This window comes from Sceloporus occidentalis, unplaced genomic scaffold (genome assembly GCF_023333645.1).
Source record: "Sceloporus occidentalis isolate IW3139 unplaced genomic scaffold, rSceOcc1.0.p SCAF_29, whole genome shotgun sequence".
NCBI classification, from domain to species: Eukaryota; Metazoa; Chordata; class Lepidosauria; order Squamata; family Phrynosomatidae; genus Sceloporus; species Sceloporus occidentalis.
The window spans coordinates 7,270,140-7,293,525 of NW_028317009.1; the positions used below are offsets into that span (position 1 = coordinate 7,270,140).

At 39.8% G+C, this 23,386-nt stretch overlaps 1 protein-coding gene across 1 annotated transcript; it reads left to right on the forward strand.

Moving 5' to 3' along the window:
- The first annotated feature begins 6,068 nt into the window (after window positions 1-6,068).
- Window positions 6,069-10,092, forward strand: LOC149299245 (interferon regulatory factor 8-like). The gene is made up of 8 exons (XM_089486468.1): window positions 6,069-6,242; window positions 6,811-6,994; window positions 7,104-7,168; window positions 7,435-7,540; window positions 7,902-7,949; window positions 8,660-9,046; window positions 9,282-9,394; window positions 9,925-10,092. Exons 1-8 carry the CDS (start codon window positions 6,069-6,071, stop codon window positions 10,090-10,092), a joined length of 1,245 nt encoding a protein of 414 aa, XP_089342594.1.
- The last annotated feature ends 13,294 nt before the right edge of the window (window positions 10,093-23,386 follow it).

Here is a 23,386-nt window from a genome sequence, read left to right on the forward strand (position 1 = left end):
AACAAGGAGCCTTATGGCTGATGGTATCCACAGAGAAGAAAAAAAAAAGGACAGGTGCTGCAGCAGTAACCTAAAGTCATGCCTTCTGAAAATAAAACGTATATTACGTCATAAATGATACCATTATCTGTTTGCTGGGGGTGTATGGTTAAATGCGTCATGTAGTCTATACTGTGCTATAGAGAAAGGAATGAGCTACATTAGGAATAAAGAGCGGGATGTTCAAAGATGCTGATCCCGGGTACCTACGAACCTGCATAAATCCTAGGCTATGTTTTCAATGGATATTGTTACATGGAATGTGGCCAGGATAAACAATCTGGCTTGTTCATTCCTTACGTGAATATCGGTAGCTTTATTCTTGACTTTATTTCATCCACTATTATTTGCTGCATTAGTTCACCAAGTGCCGGGGGTCCAAGGAACTCATCACAACGGGTCATTTGTGCCACCAGTGGATTGATTTGAGAAAGCAAGAGAAACTTTGAGGATGCAACACTGTGCAAAACCTCTCCTTTAATTAAATAAAGCCTTTTCCATTTATATACGAGGTTCTGCTACAACAAAATAGCGTACAGTAAAATCGCCCTTATTTATTAACCAATAATTCACTCAACCTGCAAGCCCACGCCAAGGTAAACATTTTTGTGGCTACAATTCTGATCATTTAGAAACTCAAAAAAGGGGATGCGTGGTGGAGTTCAGTTTTATGCTTCCATTGCGGTGTTTTAACAGGAGCAAAATTAGCTCTGGGAGAGAAGAATACGGTGTCCACTTCCAAAAAAACTGCAGAAATGGGTTGCGATGTGGTCACGGTGCAGAGATATACAGGTATTGAAATTAGATATTTTAGGAGCATTAAAAAAAAGAGGGGAAGTTGGCATTGGGTTTGTGTTAACACACAGCTGCCTTGTGACATTTTTAATATCGCAGCGAATCCCACGTGTTGTGTACTCTTAAATTTATATTCACTTCCCATTTCTCCTGCTCCTCAGACTTTGTATATTCTAAAGTTTTCCATTCAAATAAATGATTTGCAAAACAAGGCTCCTGAATATAACAGTTTGGGTTGCTGGGTTTCCCACTGCTTTTGTGCTCCCCATATAGATGGATATGGAAGGGATATCGTTTTAAGGGTCAGTTAGGTTCTGACCCCCAATCCTGAGACATAGGAATAGGCGATCAATTTAGTGTAGAGCAAGAAAGAGGATGGATTACTGGGAGGCTGAGCAGTTTCTTTTGAGTCAATACAGAGTTAGAGACAATGGGGTGCAGACCCCAGCGGGCAGAACATACCACCAGAATGACTGGCACCAAAACATGGACCGCGTGCACAGATTGCCTATTGGCCCCATGGGATAAATGAGACACCGAGAATGGTGTGCAGAGTGCCAAATCATTGTATATAACCACAAGGCACATTTTCCACATGTCTAGAGCTCCATTTTTAACAATGTCGCTTGGCATGCTCACTGGCACCCCGACAATTTTGTCACGTCTCAGCTGCACAGATGGTATTAGCCGAAGGCTGGCACCAGCCACACCTGGGATCGATTCTATGGCAGAAGCTCATGTAACGCAAAAGTTACTGGAGGTGCGGGGAGCATCTTCATTTTTTTTTTATACACCGGTGGGTCTGCCAAACGCAGCAGGACATTACTACTGCAGTATGGCAAAACCTAACCTTTTATATACTGCTGTTTATTATCAAGGTACAATTACATTTAAAAAACAAGAAAAAAAAACAAAAATAGGTCGATGTGTGCTAACTTTTTGGCACAGTATGGTGCACGCCTTGCAGGACACTTACGGGAAAGCTAAATATTAGTGCTATCTAATGATAGGAAAAGCGTCTCCATTGGACTGCCTGGAAATTATCTAATGACCAAGGTCATTGTCTGGAAACGATCAAAGGCACAGCACCTCCACCTACAACAGACAACATATCTGGAACACCCGACATGTACATACGGCTGTCCTATCAAACTTAAGCCCAGCCTAAGCCAGAGGCAAATGATTTGAACATCAGTATTGATGCCATTAAATTTGTGTTCTAAAATGTCAGTGTGTACCAAATCCAACTTCATTGCAGACATCAACAGAACCCCTGAAACTGCCCAGAATCTCTATAGATATAGATCCATTGGGACTTGAAAAGCCATAAAAAGTATTCAGATACACAACCAATACCTTTTTCATAGGACTGTTCCTTTAAGCATGACATACTTACAAGAATATGTTTGTGACCCTATCTATTATAAGGAAACTTGTTCAGGAGGTTTCCATGGACTATGAGCACAGGTTCATCTGAAATTGAAAGCATTCTTAGAATGTTACCAAGAACGTAGGAGCGTTACCGTCCTACTCCGAGATTCCTTAATCATGGAACCTGGTTAATAAAACGTATCTAAAGTAGTCAAACATGTTTTGCCCCAATATTCTATTCAGTTAAAGGTTAATCAGTCCAGGCACCAAATCACGCAGCCTAGGGCAACATTGTGAACATTTTCATAAAGTGTTATTCTTATTGTATTGTTAATACTATATTTTGCAACATTATCAATTCTAATTTTTATACAAACACACTACTGCTCAAAAGTTTGGGGTCACAGTGGTTTACATGCCAAACAAATTTCTAGCTGTAACATAAACGCAAAAGGGGGTTTCTAACAACCAATTAGCCTCATAAGCGTAATCTTGGATTAGCAAACAAAATGTCCCATTGGAATACAGAGGCGATGTTTTATATACTGCTATCAAAAGCCGTAGTGCTGTACAATGGGTGGACAGGACATAAGTAGTATGTAACATAACAATTTCACTTAATCTTACATTCTAGAGTTATGATTTGCAATGGGTTTAAGTAGCTGAATAAAGTAGGCCAAGTAGACTATCTAACCTTACTGGAAGTTAGGTTAACATGTAATGGTAAAGAAAGCAGAACGCAGCGGTGGTAACCAGCATGTACAGGAAGCCGAGGGAACCAGGGACGAAAAATTATATATACAACACATCTACAACCCAATCTACTAGGCTTGCATGCAGCTGCTTGGCCATTGAAACCCATTCCATGAAGCTTACGCCACGCGGTTTTTGTTCTGATATTATATGATGAAACAACTGAATTCGATAATTAAGAGATGCGTTCCAATATTTTTGGCCATATAGTGTATACCCTGATGAGTTTGTAATGCTGCTAGGAGAAAACATACATTCAAGTGCAAGTCAACAAGTATGTTGAGACTTGCTTATATGGGGTAATATTTGTGTACTCTATACAGCATAGGTGATATATGTGTGATAAGTCAATTGAAAGGTCCCAAAAGCTGTAAAGGTCGAGATCAAATACATAGCATCAATTTCCTACAAATAGTTACTTGTCTATGTTTCCTTATTGACTTAAAACATTCTCTCTCAGAATATGGAATGACTCATACACATTATTGCTATTTTTGTTACACTATATACACTTCTTTTGTTTCCTGTAGTAATAAACCACCTTCAGAAGACTGGCACCAGTTAACAAATGTATTGAAACAAATTATAAGGATGCAGACAATACCAATCAGTCTCTTCCTTTAATTAGAGCAGAGATACATTTCTTCCAAATTCACAAATTTAACTTGGTTGCATCAGGTTTGGTCCATATCCTACAATTCCCTGCCTACAAAGATTGCATATTTTTTGTGCAAGTTGTGGCCTCTTACAAAGGCAAATCCCTTCACAGATATTCCTAATCGCTTGCCAAAAAAGACATTGGTTTGTACATAGAAATACATAATTAACTTATAATTTTATATTTTAATGTTAATTTGAGGGCATCTGGAAACAGCCCTAATTAGGTGCTTTTCAGCAGCCTTCTATTTTTTTTTTTCCCTTTGCCTCCTCTTCTCTTTGTAGTTACTACATCCACATTATCGACACTTTACGTAAACATACTGTAAACAAAATATCTTTCTCTGATATACATCCAATTTATTGCACATGGAAGTATATAAACAAAACATTTTATGTTGTTTTAAGTAACATTAAATTATGCCAATATTCATAACAATCATAGCAATTACAGACGACTATTAATAGATTTCTGATTGCTTTCCTGTAATGACACACAGCTTTATAATAAATGCGCTTTGATCAGCCCACTGGTATTTTGCTATTTTCAGGTAATTGGGGGGTGATTTCTAGCAGAGTACTGTGGGCAGAGGATGACATGGGCCCCTAAGGTCAGATCATAGAAAAAACTCATTTCTCGGAAAAGGGTGCCTTTAAAAGAAGACAAGCTTGACTTTACTTTCCATTAGGCTGCTGATGTGTATCTGCTCTCTTTCTATTGGAGCAGAGGTCTGCCAGTCAGACAGTGGGCGGGTCAGAAGTTGTATTAGTGAGCATGCTGTGTAACGTCCTGTAAGAAGCCTGCAGGAGCACCAGCTTCAGCACACGCAGAGGGAACAGCGCTGGCAGAGGTATGGCTCGTCCTAACATCACCAGCTCTCAGACAGTTGGCAGGTGCATAGCGACAGGCCGGCTGATTCTTCACTGGGAATTTCTGCTATCAGTGCCTCTGTCTAAACAGGGCTTTTTTATACTGGTACCAGAACCCTGTGCATCACCTCCAATATCGTGGGGGGCAGGTGGCATTTTCCTAAATACCAACAAGGTACCAGCGACACACACATGTTCTCAAAGACACTAGGGCTCTGTACAGGTATACTGCCCCCCCCCTGATGGGGTCACAAAGCAATCGAAACAGTGTTGAGCTATGCCTGGGGAGCTTTAGTAATAAGGGTACACATTTACCTGTGACAGTTCACACAAATGGTTTTTTTGGGGGGGAGATTTGAAATAGAAAGTTTTCCATTCCTCTATGACATGCCAACCACTTAAGAGCTGGAGCCAGAAATCCCACTTTAATTGATCAGATTTGAAATGTATCTGTTTCTACCAAAAGGATCAGTGACGACATTTACTTTGAGATCTAAAGCTTTTGAGACGTTGTATACTAGGGGTGTAGAAAGCCTAAATATTCTGGCCATCATGTGACATTGGTGGTAGGGCTACTGGATTTCCCTCAGACCTACTTGGAGATTATTAATGGTGTTAGTTATTTGGTGTTCATAAGAGATTGTACATTAAATTGTGTTATCAGATATATAATGTTTGTAACATGACAGATACATATACACCCAAACAAACATAATGTTATTTAGTATGTAAAGCTCCAAAGTGCATGGTTTATATATTAATGTATGTGCATTAATGTCAAAACTAAAACCTTAAGGAACCAATTAACTGATATAGGATTCATTTTGAAATGCTAGGTACTAGAGACCAGGTGATAAGGAACATTAGAAAATAAGATTAGAGTTTTCCTGCTGTGGTGATAACGGATTTAATCCAATTTGACACATCTTCAGAAACTGCTGTTAAGAGGGAGCACCTTGCACAAAGCACATTATATTTAAATATCCGGAACATAGTTTGTGTGTAGTATCCTTTACTTGCACACCGTGAACGGTAATAGTTATCTGCTGTTTGGGAACGCTGGTCTGATATCTATAAGGGATGTGGGCTAAAATCAAGTGGTCATAAAGAAATATTGGCACTAGGTCTAACATTAGAGATGTAATGGTATATCACAAAGGGGCACGGGTTTCAAAGGCTCGGCTAACATAGTCATGTTTTTTCAGCCGGTGATTATCTGAGAATGTTGGGTTCACTCATACACATACGTTTGTGATATAAGTATTGAAAAATCAGACACCTATGAGACTAACCTACCCGTCCCAAGCATGTTTGTATCTTATACAAAAACATACCTAAACATGGTCTCACATGTTCTAATCTCTAACCATATTTCCTCTCTCAGCTCTCCGGGGTGGCAAGTGAAACTATTTTCACAGCCTAAGCTCCCTCGGGGGATCTCACTTGTAGAACATTGTTGAAACTGAAGGAAATCTTTATTTGATTCAGTGATAATTATCAATTGTCTACTTAGTTGGCGTGTAACTTCACTTATCGCTACACGCTACAACACAGCAACATGCTAATTCTATGTATTTGTTCAGATGTGTGACCGGATCACAGGGAGGAGGCTGCGGCAGTGGCTGATAGAGCAAATAGACAGCGGGTATTACCCCGGGCTTGTGTGGGAAAACGACGAGAAAAGCCTCTTTCGGATTCCTTGGAAACACGCAGGAAAACAGGACTACAACCAGGAAGTGGATGCATCCATTTTTAAAGTAAACTCATTTTATTGATTATAAAAGGGGCCATACAAGGACCACCACCGACCACCAATACATAGATACAAATTCCTTTGTGAATATTCTAGTTAATCTTTCTTTAGGATGGCTTTATGCACATCACATGGCACCCTATTAAAAATGCTTGCCTCACATATTTAACGAGTAAAAATATTTTCACAAATAGGCCAAAGGCTTTACGCTATACTAAAATAATCACAGCAACCAAGACATTATAGGCAGTGGTTTCAGATTTATCATGTTTTGTTTACCCGCACAATGCGAGTGGATGTATATGTCGTGCGAGTTATTTACATATTGTGGAACGAGCAGGGTCACAAATAAAGACCACAAAGACATACTTCCCTTTTAAATAGGAAGCCTACAAAGTATCCCACGCACTTTAAGGAGTGCTATAAGGATGCGCCCACAGTAACACATTGCTGGTCAGTTACCTGAAATCTGGGGTCTAGTTGTCAGCCGTGGTATGGGGTAGCCCCTACGGCAAGTGTCAAGGACCATCTGTGATGAGGCAGGTGGCAGTGACCCCTGATCTCTTTTGCAGGCATGGGCAGTTTTCAAAGGCAAATTCAAAGAAGGGGATAAAGCAGAACCAGCCACTTGGAAAACCCGGTTACGCTGTGCTCTCAACAAGAGCCCCGACTTCGAGGAGGTGACAGAAAGGTCGCAGCTGGACATTTCCGAGCCCTATAAAGTATACAGGATCGTTCCCGAGGAAGAACAGAAGAGTAAGTGCGGCGAAAGCAGGGTCCGGATTATCAACCGGAAAAATCGGAGGGTAAAACGGCACATAGCTTCAGAAAAGCCTCACCTTTCTGGTGTCTTTTTCCTTTACAGGTAAATCTGTCTGTGGAAACATAAATGAAGCCACAGACATGGACTGCAGCCCATCAGATATTGAGGTGAGGAGCCAATAATTTAATAAATCGCTGCATCAGCAGGGAAATTACAAAGTGAATGCAATTCACTAAGAGAAAATAATATACTCTTACTAGTGATCGACCAAGTCAAGATGGCTTTCATATTTTTTACACGACTCCATATGGTTTGACGCTTCTATTTTCTATGTGCAAAAATGGTGATTTGTTTTTGGAATGGGGGTGTTATACGTTTGTTTTTTTGTTTTTTTTTAAATTTTGCTAACCTGGTCCGTGCTCATCGCCCACAGCCATCTACAGATGATTACTTGGCTATAATAAAACGCAGTCCATCACCTGCCAAAGATATATGCCAGAAGCAGCCAGCCCAGGACTGGTGGATGTACTTGAACGCTGGTAAGTAATGCACCCAGCCCAAATGGTTACTTTCTATATTAGTAGACGTAATACTCTAGACACAACATTTGCAACTGGAGCCAAGAAGCATCAACCCCTCAGAGGGTGGTACATAGAAGGTGGGAGCAGAGCTAAAGTGTTTGGGCAATAATTTTATAAGTGGAAACTTACAGTGTATCCTCGAGTGTGTTCTAAAAAGGAATGCAGTCTGTTATGTCCATTGACATGGTGAATATTGCATGTTCTAATGCACATAAGATTGGCCCACTAGAGGAGATTCTCAGGTCCTGGTTAGAACACAAACAGTCAATTATAGTCACATGGAAAGTGACGCTATAAATGAATCACTTTTTGCCCTCAGGCGTCTCATCGATGGAAGGATACCCCATGTACGAACCAATGTCTCACGGTAAGGAGGACTTCCGCTCTATAACCTGCTTTATTGACGGCAGCAGAAATACTCAACTTAATTCCAGCTAGTCATGTGTGCTTATCAACACAGGTGAATTAGGGACATTTGCAAAAAATGATTTATTTCAAAAGGACACATAAGATGCATAATTACTAAGAAACACAGTCACTCATTCAAAACAAGATAATGCGAAGGCTGCTGAAGGCTGGGAAGACCAAGGAAAACACCAATCGGTGGCAACACACCCTAGACAGTCACGTGGGGCTGGAACTTCCAAGGGAATTGCCTGGGCTTATAAATTATGTTTATTATATGTCACAAGATCTAAAGGCATAAAGAAAACCATACACAGCTCCTTCCTCCGTCACTAAAAGGGTTAGATACCAAACTGACTGAAAGGAAGCACCTGCCAATATCAGTGAAGTGTAGCTTCAAAAAAGCACTGTAAAGAGAACCGTACAACATACATTAGTAAGAAACGCTAGCCTGCAGTCAGAGCCAGAGTAGGAAAAAATTTTTTAGGGTCACAGAAGCTTTCAGGACAATAGAGGTCTCTTCTTCAGATGAAATTTATCTGGTTTACCTGTTAGTTTCATCGAAACGACAAGTGGTGACATTCTGTGAACATAGATAACAGGGATACTTTTAAGCACTATAGGACTGAAATACGTACACTAAATGTTCTTCACATTTAACCTACCCCGCAGCCTTTTCTCAAATGATGATTCAGTTTTTCTATGGTGGGAAGCTGGTGAGTCAAGTCACCACCACGCGCATGGAAGGATGCCGCATATCGCTGGGACAGCACCTTCCTGGCGGAGACAAAATCTATGAGACAGAGAACTTTGAGAACATCCGATTCCCATCGGCTGATTACATCACGAGCGAGCGCCAGAAGCAGGTCACCAAGAAGCTGTTTGGCCACCTCGACAGAGGAGTGCTCCTATACAGCAACAAGCAAGGCATTTACATCAAGAGGCTATGCCAAGGACGAGTGTTCTGGAGCGGGAACTGCATGCAGTACAAAGACAGACCGAACAAGCTCGAAAGGGATGAGGTGGTCAAGATATTTGACACTGCTTTGTATTTAAGAGGTATATGTGCATTTATGCATTTGGTTTTTTATCACAAATGAAAAACGCACATGAAATATCAAGGCTTCATCGGGTATGCCCTGGACACCAAATATTAGCCCGCTAGCTCTGGGGCAGGAAGGCTGACAGTTAAACAATTATTTTCCTACACCAGAAGATAAGAGTATTCTGTATTTCACACTGAAGCTAATGTACAGCTATGACCCCCACTGACCCCATTACTTTATCTTTACAGAACTACATCAATGTTACAGCCAAGGAAGGCTTCCTGAAAGCAGGATCACGCTATGCTTTGGAGAGGAGTTTCCCGACGCTGCTCCACTGCACCTGAAACTAATCATTGTGCAGGTAACTTCTTCCCAGGTGTGGCGGCACGGCCATATAATACCGTTCTGTAGGCCGGAGTATAAAGCCACCAAGAATCTGGGCTGCTGCAAAACCATTCCATATATTATTCATTGTCTACCATATCCATTGAGCACCACATCAGTAACAGAGGGTCTGTGGCATCTGTGGGCTTTGCCGGGCCAATCCATTACAGATCCCAAATCCATTATGCCACCTGTTTTTGGGTTCTAAACATAAGATATTTAAGGTTATTTTATTAATAGACCTATTAATATACTACTACTCGATGCAAACGTACTATGAACGTTCCACAGGGGTGAACTATCCCTTGCGTTGCTATAATTTACACTTTTTCAAGGGGCGCAATGTTTGAATAAATTGCAACTATTACTTTACAACAGCATACGTCCCCTCAAACACCCCAAACATCAGTAACGTTTAACAGAAACATCCTGCTTGTAACCTCGTCCCCTTTCCTGTATGGTGTGGCCGCTGATATTTGGTTTCAGCGTCTCTCCTCTGCCTTTCAGATCGAACAGCTTGGCCTGAGACAGCTCACAGACGATACATTAAAGAGTTACAGCTCTACAAGTCTGCATCAAGACCCTCTGATGGCTCCGGTTCCACGTATCATCTCCGACGGCTGCACAACACACCAGAGATCGTTCTATAGGGAGAGCCAGCAGATCACAGTCTGATCTGTGATCTGCTGTGTGTGTGTATAATATATATATATATATACACATATATATACATATATATATACACATATATACATATACATACACACACACCAAAATAGCATATAGTTTTCTACTTTATCCAAAATTAAATTCTGTTAAGAATTCATCTTGATGTATATAATTTGTATTTTACTAAGAACCTATATATAAATGGATTGTCTTTATGGATATTTCTCTTTTAATGCGCAAGCAGGCCATCTGGCAAGCGCAGGATGGATAAAAAAGTTCACATCCTAATATTAACTTGTAGTGTGTCCACATGGACGCTTTCTGCTCACACGCAATATGACTTTTGTAGCTCTTGGTTCGTTGTGTACAGCAGCCAGGTATTAACTGTTAATAATGTATATAAATCTATGTAGAAGACATGGGAGAAAAAAAAAAGAAAGTTATTTTTATAATGTGAATTTTCTTGAACTTGGTTCTGACCAATATGTATGCAAACGTGTGCTGGACAATCTCTTGATTTGTTTTCAAATGAAAATTCAGTAAATCAGTATAAACTATGTATTTATATTTTTGGACATCTTTAAAATAAAATGTGTTTATTTTGTACTAGTCATCTTCTAATTGGAAAATTATCAAAAAAGTAGAGCTATGGGGGTTATTAGGGGTCATATTATCACTACATCATGTTAAAATAAGGCATTCAGCATATGGTAACATAAAACCCTGTGACTTGCATAAGGGTAAAACCCAAAGGATTATCTTAAGGTTAAGAATGGGCCAACCCAACACAAAGGTGAACACATGTGACACAAATGCATACACAGATATACCTTGTCAGTATACAAGGCAAGAAGGCCTGAAGTGTTTTGGTTTTATGTGATTAAATCATAAAATCACAGATCTGCCTTAAGGATTGCTTGCTTAACACACTAGAGAGCACAACTTTTTTTTTTTCACAGCCTGAACGAAAATACAGAGGGGCTAAAAATAAAATTTAAAAAAAAGCAATTCAGCAGCCATCTGCTTCCTCCCAGGCCCATAGCTGCTGACTGGCCCCTCCACTCAGCGTGTGAAATATTATTACACAATAAGCAGCCGCTTAGGATTTCTATGTATTGTTGCTTTTTATTTTTCCCAACAATATGTTGCATCAGTCGGCGGCAAGTGACCACTGACCACCAATGGAATTGCACAAGCTAGCTGTGTTTCACTAGTCTAGGGAGCCGTGATATATCTGAAGAGAAATATGTTAAATCTGATAAAATTAGATTCTCCCACAAAGTTATAACTGCCACCTAAACCAGTAAAATGTATACAATGTATCAGGAAATAACATTCATTGTATGCAATATCAAACCATACTGAATACACATCAAAAGGTGAGATGCGCTTGAAGGCTCTCATTGACTACGTCCAACCAGACAGGACAACCACAGGAAAAACACACTTGCTGCATACAACAGTATGCAATGCGTACCATGTCTGATGGAGCTCTTATGTCATGTTTCGGGTCATGGGTCCCTTGTCGCACCCATGAAGGATCATTAACACCACTTTGGGAGCTGACCTACTGTAAGATCTTTAGGAGGCCACTTGCTGACAGTTTTGACATCCACATGGATAATAGTCAACGCAACACATTCAGCCCCCATTAGCCAAAAAGCACTGCCGTTTAGCTGATTTTCTGTGTGGACACACTTTTGGGTCCTTATTTTCCAAGTTCCTCTTTACTGTGAGCTTTGTGTACATATCCCTAGGGGTCAGTTGCAGAAAATGTAGTAACACAAAGAAACTAGAAAAAAAAAATCCCCAGAGTTCCTCATGATAAAGATTTTTGAAATATAATTTTAGTTTTTATATTTTTTTCTTATATTGTTCTCAACTCTGAAATCAACTGAAGTCAACTACAGCAGCAATTCTGACTAATATTTTGGGACCACTGGAGGCACAGACTGCAGTCTGAAAATTAAGAATCACGCATTATGTTAGTAATCGATAACTTGCAAAACTAAATTGTTGAAATTAATACTTAATATTGTAAATAAGGACTAACTGGGTAGTGTATGGTATATATTGATGGCTGCAGGTATACAAATATCTTAGGATCCTACTCCCAATCTGTGCTAATGATACAATGCCTCGTGCACTGGTCAAGGATTGTAATGTCAGTGAAAGTTTGTAGAGTTTGCTAACTCTTTTTGGTCATGTACTTCAGGATGTCTGCTTTTTTGTATTTGTTGAGGAAGCCTGCATCTTAAAAAAAAAAAACAAAAAACAAAAAAAAAGACAGGCAGGAAACCAAGTACTTGTGTTCTTTTGGTTTCTGCTTTGCACCAAATTATGAGCAGACAGCATACCAGGTAATATCTAGGATGACAAATTTCTTAAATTTATAAGCTAAACATAGAATTTTAGGGAGGTAGATGGAATTCTCAGGTAGGGACAGATCCATAGGAATCTAAATATTAGTAATAGTAATAATAGTAATAGTAATAATAATAAAACATCTGATACAGCTTCTGAGTGATGTTCCTATGATATATTGTTAAATCCAAAGCACCAGGTCCCAACTGTCTGAGCCTTTTTTTTCCCAAGGAGCCAATTATTGCTTTGTACCCAGAGGTAAACTAGCGAGTAAACCCATGGTGGCAAGTTGAATCCAAACATGTGCGAGCATAGAAAAAGCACATTCCAGGTATACTAGAGGTAAATGTTACAAAGTCTGCTTGTTTGTAATGAGTAACATCTGACAACTACTACAAAATAAGTATCAGTATCATGTTTATATATGATTAAAAAGTAAAAATAAACTTTCAGCCGCTGAAAAAAAAAAAAGAGGAAGAACACAAACAAAAACCAGCACAGTTTATTAGGGGCCTATATTTTTTGGCGCCTGAAGGAACAGGGTTTTTTTTCTGCCCAACCATGGCTCCTCTTCTCTGTGGGTATGTCTTCCTGCTTTGCAAGCAATCTCGCCAGAGACAGTCATTGCAACATTGAGGTTTCTGTGGCACCAGATAGTTCTAGAGAATGGCAGGTGCTCTGTGACAGCCAAGCCCCCTTTCCCTAACCACTGTTATCTGTTTCCACAGAGGGATGACAGGCCTGTGACAATCCTGGCTTTGCATTGCCTAACTAAAGGCAACAATCCAATTGACAGCTGTGCTTCCTCTGGGCTAGCAGGCTATCCAGCTTTTACAAGAGCAACCACAAAGATACACATAGCCATGTAAATGCAAATCTATATACTGCCTGCCACTGGAGGAGCAGGGGTGATCGAGAAGATCATGGATCTCCAGCCAAAAGCCCAAAAACAAAGGAGCACAATGTCCGTTCATAGAGACCTCCGTATCCTGCTCCCGCGCGACGCATGGCAGCTATTAATGCAGAGCACCAGCATATGATATATAGTGAAAGGCTTTATGCTGTACCATCAATGTCTGGCTCACTATATAGCCATGAGAGTCTTATTGTAGAACCATCAGTGCCTGGCTCAGCATGTAGGGTTTGGTGTTATGCTGTACCACCATCAGTGTTTGGCTTGTTATGTAATGATAGAAGCCATGCTCAACAGCTCACTATAACATACAGTGGCAAGAAAATGAACACTTTGAAATGATCAAAGCGTATAAATGTATAAATTTGTCCTACAAAATGAGTATATAAGTTACAATAATAAAAAATCTGTTTAAACTCATAACAAATTACTGTATTGTTCTTGTCCATATTAAATATATCATTCATACATTCACAGTGTGGGTTGGAAGTAGTATGTGAATCCCTAGGCTATTTGCTTCAACAAAAGCTAATTGGAGTCCGGAAACCTAGAGTCTAGTCAAAAAAAATATTGGATCCGCCAAATACTTTAGCTACACCCCGAAAGCGCTGCTAGAACAATCTGGTGCTCAGCAGCTGCTTGAGCAGTTCACATGGCAGTGGCACCTGTGGCTTGTGCTTTATTATGAATAAGGTGTTTTGTTTTTTTATTTTCCTAGATAATCTCATTGTATATCATATATTATGTACAAAATCACACTGTCTGAAAGTATCATTGTATAATTGTGTTTCCCCATCAGTGAAGTTTAATTACATTAAAATATTCAGAATGTTGACATATCCTCTAGATTGTAAGCTTGCGAGCAGGGCTCTCTCCACCAAATGTATCGGTTTGTCTTAGTCTGTCAATTCTTGTCTTGTCATATCCCTTGAATTTATGTATTGTATTAAGCGCTGCGTAAACTGTTGGCGCTATATAAATAAAGGATAATAATAATAATAATAATAGCTGAGTCATATGGTAAAAACGTGACTTACAGATCCCCTGCCTAGCAAGATTTGCAAATCTGAACTTTAATACTTTTTAGTCCTGTGAGTCTAAAACCCAACAAGGCAACTGTACCTACAGCCAACAGAGGATAGGCAATTGCTTTCACCTACTGTTTTCTGATTTCCCCTTATTTAAAATCCTAGAAGGATTATGGGGAACCAATTGTTTAGAATGAGATTGTCGGTCACTTCACAATTTCAAAAACTTCTGTGGGTGGATTAGCCAACAGAATGACTAAATCAGCTGAGTGTAAATGGTGCAAACAACTTCAGACTAATATGTGATTTTCTTCCCCTTGTTTCTCACGGTAAACGCTTGAAAACATCTCCGACTGTACGAATGCCGTGTTGGCAGAGCTACTCAACGTTTACAAGGTTTTTAAGGTTTCTAAAGTTCTGCGGGTTACTACTGTGAAGCTGTGAGAAATGGCAGGCAAAACACAGTATAATATTTAACAAGAAAGTAGGGCACATAGATTTGAGATTACCAAGAACTAGCACTTACAGGATACCCCCTATGTATGTGATTTGTCTGTTTGATCCCACCAAAGTATATTTTCGATTTTAATCCATCACTGTGCTTCAGCTTTGAGTTCAGATATATGGCATATGGTACGTGAGAACTACCTACTAAAGACCGCGTTAGCAAGAGATTTTAGTTTCAGCTTCTATATCTTGTAAAAAAACATTTCCAAGTGAGCTTCTGCTGAAAGATGAGCTTGGCTGTCCCAGTATAAAGTATAGTTAAAATAGAGATTTTTTTTGTCCCAAGTCTCCTTGCCTATTAAAAATGCATGATACAGGGCCAACTCAGCCCTTCTTGCTGGAGAAACCTACTAGTGTTGGCACTTCACAGTTAAGTTAGAGTTAAAAACTACAACTCTCCTGCAAACCCTCCCTTAAATAAAGCCCACAAAATTTTGGGAAAATTAACTGTTTTTCTTAACCTGAATCTGCCTATAAATAGGGCCATCTAGTGGCAAAGTGTGAGACTACCACCACCACTAGCATTACAACACAGGTAGGGAAATGTCATATTTTCACCTAATAAGAGATATTAAGAATTATTTAACATTAAATATTTACAAAAATCAGTCTTATGCGAGTAAAATGGCATCACAACCATCTACCAAGTAGAAAGCACTCCTATAAATAAAAAAACCCTCAAACATTAATGTTTTAAATGAAACAGAAACTAGTTATTTTCCTGTAAAGAACTTTTTAGAAGCTGGTGGTTTTAGCCGGTTACACCATTTGTTTATTTTGGACTTCCTTAAACTTTGGGTTAATTGCTTCCCACAATATATGTTGCAATAACAAATTCTCCAACATAATTTATGTAAAGAAAAGAAAATCCCTGCAGCTATAGTGATATTTGGGATAGAACAACAGTAGAAAATATTAAAAGATTTTTATTGTATATTCCTGTTGAATGAAGTCCTATTTAAGCACAGCAGACTTGGGCCTTTCTTGGAAATCCAGTATAAATTTGACTGCTGCCTTGTCCTACCTGCTCCTTTTGAAGAGGCCAAGACATATCTCCTCTTCCACAAAAGCAGAACAAACAAGTGGGGAATATTATCACTAGGAAAAACTGTACCATGCCGCAAATTGTACAGGTTTATTGGAATTTTCTCTTTACATCAAATTAGCTCTCCAAATGTTCCTGCGTATTGCGGGGTGTTTTTATGTTATGTCAATTCTCGTGCATTTACAGCGAATGGGTCACCATGGGGCCCTATATTAGGATGAGGAAAGAATGCTTGGGATTATGCGACTGCACTTATGCAATGCCCACAGCTCTTTCAATCAATACTGCAAAATGGGTAATCATTCTCACATTCCGTGCAAGCCTGTAAATTGTCATTAATGCTAGGGTTTTTCTCTCTTTAGAGCTGGACCATCCCACACCAACAGTCATTTGGTGCCGAATAGGAGGCACTGGCGCCCTCGTGTGGCGAACATTAATGCTGACAACGCTATGACATAACATCCATCTTTTTTTCCTACTTGGAATGTTTCACAAAAAGAGAACAGGGAAGGTATTATTTGTACAGTATATGTTGGGAAATTTTTCTGTAGATTAATTGCTTATCGGACAGTAAAAAAAAACAAAAACGATAGAAATATATATGTCTGAAAACAGATCTCAGGACCAAGCAAACTGTACTCTAAGTACAGGAACTGCATATCCTGAGAAACAATATCCGCTGTCAGAATAAGGAAAAGCAGGGCCAGGAGTTGGGGCTGGAACCTGCTGGAACAGAGAAGCCTGTGAATACATAGAACAGGCCGTGACGGTCACTTTGTGAGCTTCTGGACTTTTTCTCTTGTGCTCCAGCAAAAATGTCACCACTGTAAATACCCGGTAAATCCGCTCTCATATATCTCACCGGGACTCATCTGAGGTTCAGGGATTACAGCGGAACCGCTGTGTCTACTAAGAACATTAGTGCAATAATACTCAACATGTTATGGGCCCAAATAGATAGTGTACATATATGAGCGTAGGCCAGTATGGACCTGTCAAGTAGGCATACCGAGGAAGGATTGGAACATTAGGGCAAAGGTTTTAGGAAGAATCCTCATGAGTTATTTTATTTAGGTGCTAGAATGGTTAGTAGCGCAACATTCGAATCTATAGATATCATCAGAACCATTACACCTTTTTTTTCTTTTGTAAAGAAACTGCCCCATTGGTTTATTTGCCCCAGAATTACTCCAGAATACAGTCCTAAAGTTACTTCTACCTGGTAGCAGGCACTAGAAATATTGATGTGGTTTAATTTCCACCAACAGGACTCTTAGCCAGGGTCAGAAAACCTTTGGCATATCGTAAACTATATACATTCCCATGAGTCAGATGGCACTCATGGCTGATCTTAACACGTTTTAGACAACATGGCCCACCAACCGTTTGTCTGCAGAGTTCGGCTATTACTGCCCCGGACAGTGAGGAGGCGATTAGAAATCTGGAAGTTGAAACTTTACGTAAAGGGCAAGAATGAGTCAGAAGTCTGCAAAACTGCATTGTATCCAAATATCTCAGACCTCAGCCTGCATCCCACATCTCAAGAACCTGAAAAATATTTACTCCTTATAAGATAAATAGCCGAGTGCAGTGAGAGGCCGCTGGCTGTGCGTGTCAGAAACGCGTGGGCTTTATTACATGTGTGGTAAACCTGCTCTGTTATCATGAAAATGCCATTTATTAGCCTCTGGTTACGCGTAAAATCTGGAGAGCACACACTGAAGCAATAGCATGAGCTGGGGTCTGCCAGACGGTAAACATCTTGGGTTAAAAGATGGAGAATTTTAAGGGTAATTAGGCTCATGGTAACAGGGCTCATCTCCCCACATTGACACATTTTGTCAATATGCTCTAAAGTTATTATATAGTCAGTATATTCCCTTTTTGGGTTAGTTTAGGTTAAGTATATGTAACGGCTATGTGCGAGTATATCATAGAAGCATAGAAAGTGACAGCCGATAAGAACCAGTAGGCCCATCCAGTCTGCCCAACCTCCGAGTACTTTCCTTTAGTACCTGCCCTTTCTAGCTTGGCCTTATGCCTATCCCATGCTTGCTTAAATGCCTTTACTGTATTAACATCTACCACTTCTGCTGGAAGGCTATTCCATGTGTCAACTACCCTTTCCGTAAAGTAATATTTTCTGATGTTACCATTAAACCTTTGCCCCTCTAGCTTATGACTATGTCCTCATTTTTAACATATTAAAAAGTCATAACTAAAAGTTATAGAACCATGAGAATAAAATAGGGTGCTAGGAAGGAGAGATTCTACTCATTTATAAAGTAGGACCTTCCACATTGTCTACGGTATCAACACCCAACCTGGAGTCTCTGTGAAGACAAATTATTTCATACTTTATATATCTTGACTTATTCAAACTGTTACTTTTTGTTTACTTAAAGTAGTTTTGTTTCTAATTTATATTTTCATGTTTCTAGTTGTTTTTATTCCTATAGCATCTGTATTATGAAATACCATATTTCATTGAGGCAAATGTAACTACTGAGCGGTTGGTACTGTTCATAAGCAGATACTTTGTATACTTATTACGCAGCGCTGTACAATGGGTAAACGGGATACAATAAGTAATATACAACATAACAATTCAACTTACAGAAACAACTTCCCTTTCTGCCACCAGAGGCCAGCACATGGCACGTCCAGAAAACGCACAAAAAGCAAAACAAGACAAAGCGGGGGAAAAAGTCAGGCCTTGGTGCATTTCAGTCTTTGGTGCGGCTTCCGTATGCATCGTATAAAGCTGCCCAAAAATGCTTTTCACGTAAATGGAAATCAAAGTTTTGTTGCAACTACACAAGGCATATGGATTGAGTGGCTAAAATATTAAACATGAAGGGTTACTGCCCAATGTTCCTACATATGACATGAAGATAGCATGGCAGTATACTCTATCTCAATAATACGCCCAATGTATGAAAGCTGCACTTTATCAAATCTGATAATGGAATCCCTTCTCTATTTTGGCCTTTTTGTCAAACACACACAAATATGGTTCAAAGGTTTGGTGTCACTGCCGTTTTCATGGAAAACAAGGACATTTCTAGCTGTAACATAATTGCCAAAGGGCTTTTTATCAATTAGCATTTTTAAACTTGAATTAGCAAACACAATGTGCCACTGGAACACAGGAGTGATGCATGCTAGCTGCTATTAGAATGGATTCTGCTTTTTAAGCATGAGAAGATATTTAGTACTCAAATAAACCCAAAAACATTGCTATTAAAAAAAAAAAAAAAAAAAAAGTGTTCAGTATGGCAGTGCCTTCATCTAACATGACAACTGCCTGATCAGAGATCTAGATCACAGCAGCGGACGCTCCGGATGGTCTGTCTCCTGGAAAATGCTGCAGCTGGCCGGGAATCGCGTAGTGTGTTCTTCCTGGGAAAAGAACTGTTCCAGTTCACAGTAACCGCTGTGGTCTGCAAGAATTCCTTGCGTAAACATTTCAGGCCGTCCGCATTACAGCTCATTTCTGTGGCTCGTACGCCTGTGTAGATGGCATGAGACACATGGGGTTGGTTCTATATGCGCTGGTGGCCTCCTGATCACATTCTGCTCAGTGTAGCAGGAAGGGAAAGGTGCACCAGAGAACTGCTTCCCCCAACCTCCTGAAAATCAATTCATGCCGTTTTCATTACAGTGTTATAAAAAATAAAAAATGCCATACAATTTCACTTACAGCACTACTAATGTAAATTAATTAAAACAGTAATTGCCTTGCTTAATGTACAATCCTAAGCACTTCTTTTACAGATTCTTATTGTAGTATCTGTAATGCACTACATGCTCCCTGTGGGAAATAAATGATCAGGATAGCCAACAAATGGTGCATTGAATTACAAAGGATGGATGTTATCTTCACAATGGTTTCTCCTTTTAATGAGGGATCATGATAAGCCTAAATGTCTGTGCAACCATTTGTTCCCTCACTCCAAAGATATGCTGGCCCTAGAGTTACCTTTTTTTGAGACAGACATACACAATTCCCAATAAACCTCTTAGGAATCATGCAACATGGTAAATAATGTCATCTGAACTAAAAGACTTTCTCTGCCTCCTTTTTTCCAGAAGCCTGTAACCTCTTCACATCCTGTTAGAAGAGCCTAGGGGTCCTCGCATCATGTGGGTCTTATGTCTGATTTTCCTATTGCCCTCAAATGGTTCCAGCTAATACCATGTTCATGCCAGATTCATTTAAAATGCCTTTTTGGAATGTATTTTTCCCGACACATTTGCCATTCCCATGCCTTGCAATAGCAAAGGATAAAATACGATATGAGAGATCTGAATAATTAAAGGGATCACCACATGGTTTGACCTCCGTTGTCTTATATGCCCTGGTCGGAAAAGTATTGAACATGCTGGCATTCCGCAGTTCCCAAACTGTAGCTCCAATTATTAGCGTAATTACAGTAATCTAAAGGGAAATGTAAACAGGAAAACTCGCAAGTCAGATAAAGTGCGCAGATCTTCAATTTATGGACATGTTCTAATTCTCATTATGGCACCAGGGAGAAAAGTTCACTAAACTGAAGTTTAAAGGGTCCCATTTTGGCAACCAGTCAAAAACCCCTTAATTATTTAGATAAAGAAACATAATCTGCATATCTCCTATTAGCCGAGGAATTTCTGGTCTGCTCTGGGATGCCCTCAGGCAACGGGATTTGTAAGGCTCTCACCCTTACTTAACCTTTCGTAACCCCTAGACTGAACAAACTCACCCTAAAGGGGTCAAGAACTCTAGGAAAACACACCTCAGTTCAGCTTAATGACGGACACGCTGATTGCACTGGAGCCAGATAAATTTGAACTCACTGTATTTAGCGGTGTTCTTATGCATAACATATGTGGTGTAACCAAACAGCCACTCCATTTAAAAGGTGTGTGTGTCTATTATAATATATCTCTATATCTCTATATATAAATATACATATATATACACCCACCCAACCATTTAAAGGTTTGGGGGCACTTCATGAAAAACAAGGAAATATCTAGCATTGTGATAATTGCAAAAAAAATTTTTTTTTTTAACAATCCATTAGCCTTTTAAATTTAAGCTTTGATTAGCAAACACAATGTGCCATTGGAACACAGAAGGGATGGGAGCGATGTACGCCTATGAAGATATTCCATTAAAAATCAGACTGCAATCCACTGTGATGATGCCAAGCGACTCCAGAATTCCAAGAAAGCATCAGCGACATCTGCCACAAGGTTAGATCTGGAGTTATACTAAGCTACACATCATAACTGTGCTGCCTCTTCAGGGTTTGACACGGAGGATTGGATCGGCTCTTTCATAGAAAAATGTAGTACTAAACCCGTACTGAAAAACCCTTACATTATACAATCCCGTTAATTTTATTTGGTTTCTTATATTTCAAAAAAAAAAATATTATAGTATGTCAGAACATTTTGCAGCCTACATTCATAACACAGCTTACAGATAAATGAACCAGGACCTCTAAAGCATCACGATCTGCTTCAGGTTCCTATTTTCTACTCGAGCCGTTCTTGGGCGAATTGGCCGACGTGATAATTGCCCAGATCCTGTGCGGATTTCGCACTTAACTTTTTTTTCCACTAAACAAATGCTGACAGCCTATTGTAATCTGCGCTTTATTTCTGTGCCACTAGAACCAGGATGGACCATGGAGCCACGGGACATTGGGAGTTGCACGCTCCCTCTTACAAGAGCCCAAATCCTGGAACCGTTAATACACATCTCCTCGTCCCGGACACCACACTGGCAGCTTTCTGCCGAAGAGAAAAAATTCCTGGCACAAAGTACGGAGCACCTGTGTGTGTGTGTGTGCTTCACCGGGGTAAGTGTCTTTTATTTCCAGAGGAAATATGTTTGGCTGCTGCTGCCAAAATAAATGTCCTTGTTCCATTAATGCTCTGTAACAGGACCCACTTCAAGGAAAAGCTGCCCTCTGGGCCAATCCTTCTAGCTTGCTGGCAGCGCTGGCTGTAGGTACATTAGGAGCCGATGTGTTGGAGATTAATCACACAAGCCTATTGTGTTTGCAAGCGGAAAGGCATGTGTTCAGTCATACTCAGAGCGGGTATCACACTCGTATCCCGGCTGGCAGTAAGGAGCCTAACTGCTACAACGCAAGATCGTTTTCAGCATTCGCAACCCTTCATCAGAAACAAAAAAACAGGCAACATTATCTATTTATATCTATTTATTGTTTTATATAGCGCTGAAGGGCTCTGCTCAAACAAGCTTACTACCTAGAGGTGGTTGGGGTGTATTACACAAGAGGTAAAAGTACCTAACGATAAGAGGAAATTAGGGTGATTTGAAATCATTCTCCCTGTGTCGTTAGCAGAGATGGTGACACTTGGTCCTCTAATCGCTGAATTGTTTTCCATTGGCAATAGTCTGTCTGCCCGGAGAGGTGAAGGGGTGAATGGAACACGTTTGGATTTTGCCCGTGGGGTTGTAATTTTGTCCCATTTGAGCTAAGGGAGGAAGTTTGCAGGATGTTATTAGCTTCTGGACTCTGTGACCTACTGAACGAGACATTTAGAAATGTCCTGGAAACCACACCCCAGAGACAACCTTTTGGCCTTTGTCTGAGGGCATCCTCCAGAATTAAGGTCCTTCACACTGTTTGCTGGGGAACATTACAGAAGAGCAGCCACAAGCAGTAAAAAAAGGCACAAAATTTAACAGAATTCACCCCAAAAAAGAATACTAGTTTAAACTTCAAGCATTACTATGTAGTTTGCGTGAAGAAACTATTTTGCACTGGTCTCCATAAGGACTTGATTATGTCTTTTTAGATATTTTATTAATATGAAATTAGAGAATGTTAAGTATTTCAGGCTTCTGGTGTGCACTTTTGCTTTAAGTTTTTATATTTCTTCCCAGTTAATAAAAGCCTACTGATAAGAAACATTTATAGAACAGTCACATTCAATGAAACGGCCAATTGTCACGGGCCGGTTAGTACTTTATTCAGCAACAAGTTACGTAATTGAAGATGTTGATGACAACACAAAATGATTTAGCATCCCAAGGAACTTCACCAGTCCCCCATCCAGCGACAATGTTTGTCGTGGCTTGGTCACCCTAGTAGGAACATTGTCTAGCCCTATATGCCCCCACGTAAAATATTTAAACTTATAATAGTAGTCTTTACCCATGGAGGAATATTTTAAATGCGTGTAAAATATATAATGCTGATGATATTTACAGGGCAAATTTGCTTAGAAATCTCATGCGGAAAATAAGTGTTATTCCAAAAATCCTATATTGTGACATTATGCAGATGGGTGGATATGAAATCCATGGCAATGGACCCAGATTCAACCAATTAAAAAAAATACACTGTTTCACTACTTAATATCAGACAATTTATCTGAAAAATGAGCAAGTTTCACCTTCTGACCCAATACGCATCC

What these genes read in the sequence shown, in the direction of transcription:
- LOC149299245 (XM_089486468.1), top strand. Translation starts at nt 6,069, where the DNA reads ATGTGTGACCGGATCACAGGGAGGAGGCTGCGGCAGTGGCTGATAGAG. An exon ending in TGGATGCATCCATTTTTAAA is followed by an intron (nt 6,243 to 6,810) that starts GTAAACTCATTT and finishes TCTCTTTTGCAG; the next exon opens with GCATGGGCAGTTTTCAAAGG. An exon ending in GTACGAACCAATGTCTCACG is followed by an intron (nt 7,950 to 8,659) that starts GTAAGGAGGACT and finishes CCTACCCCGCAG; the next exon opens with CCTTTTCTCAAATGATGATT.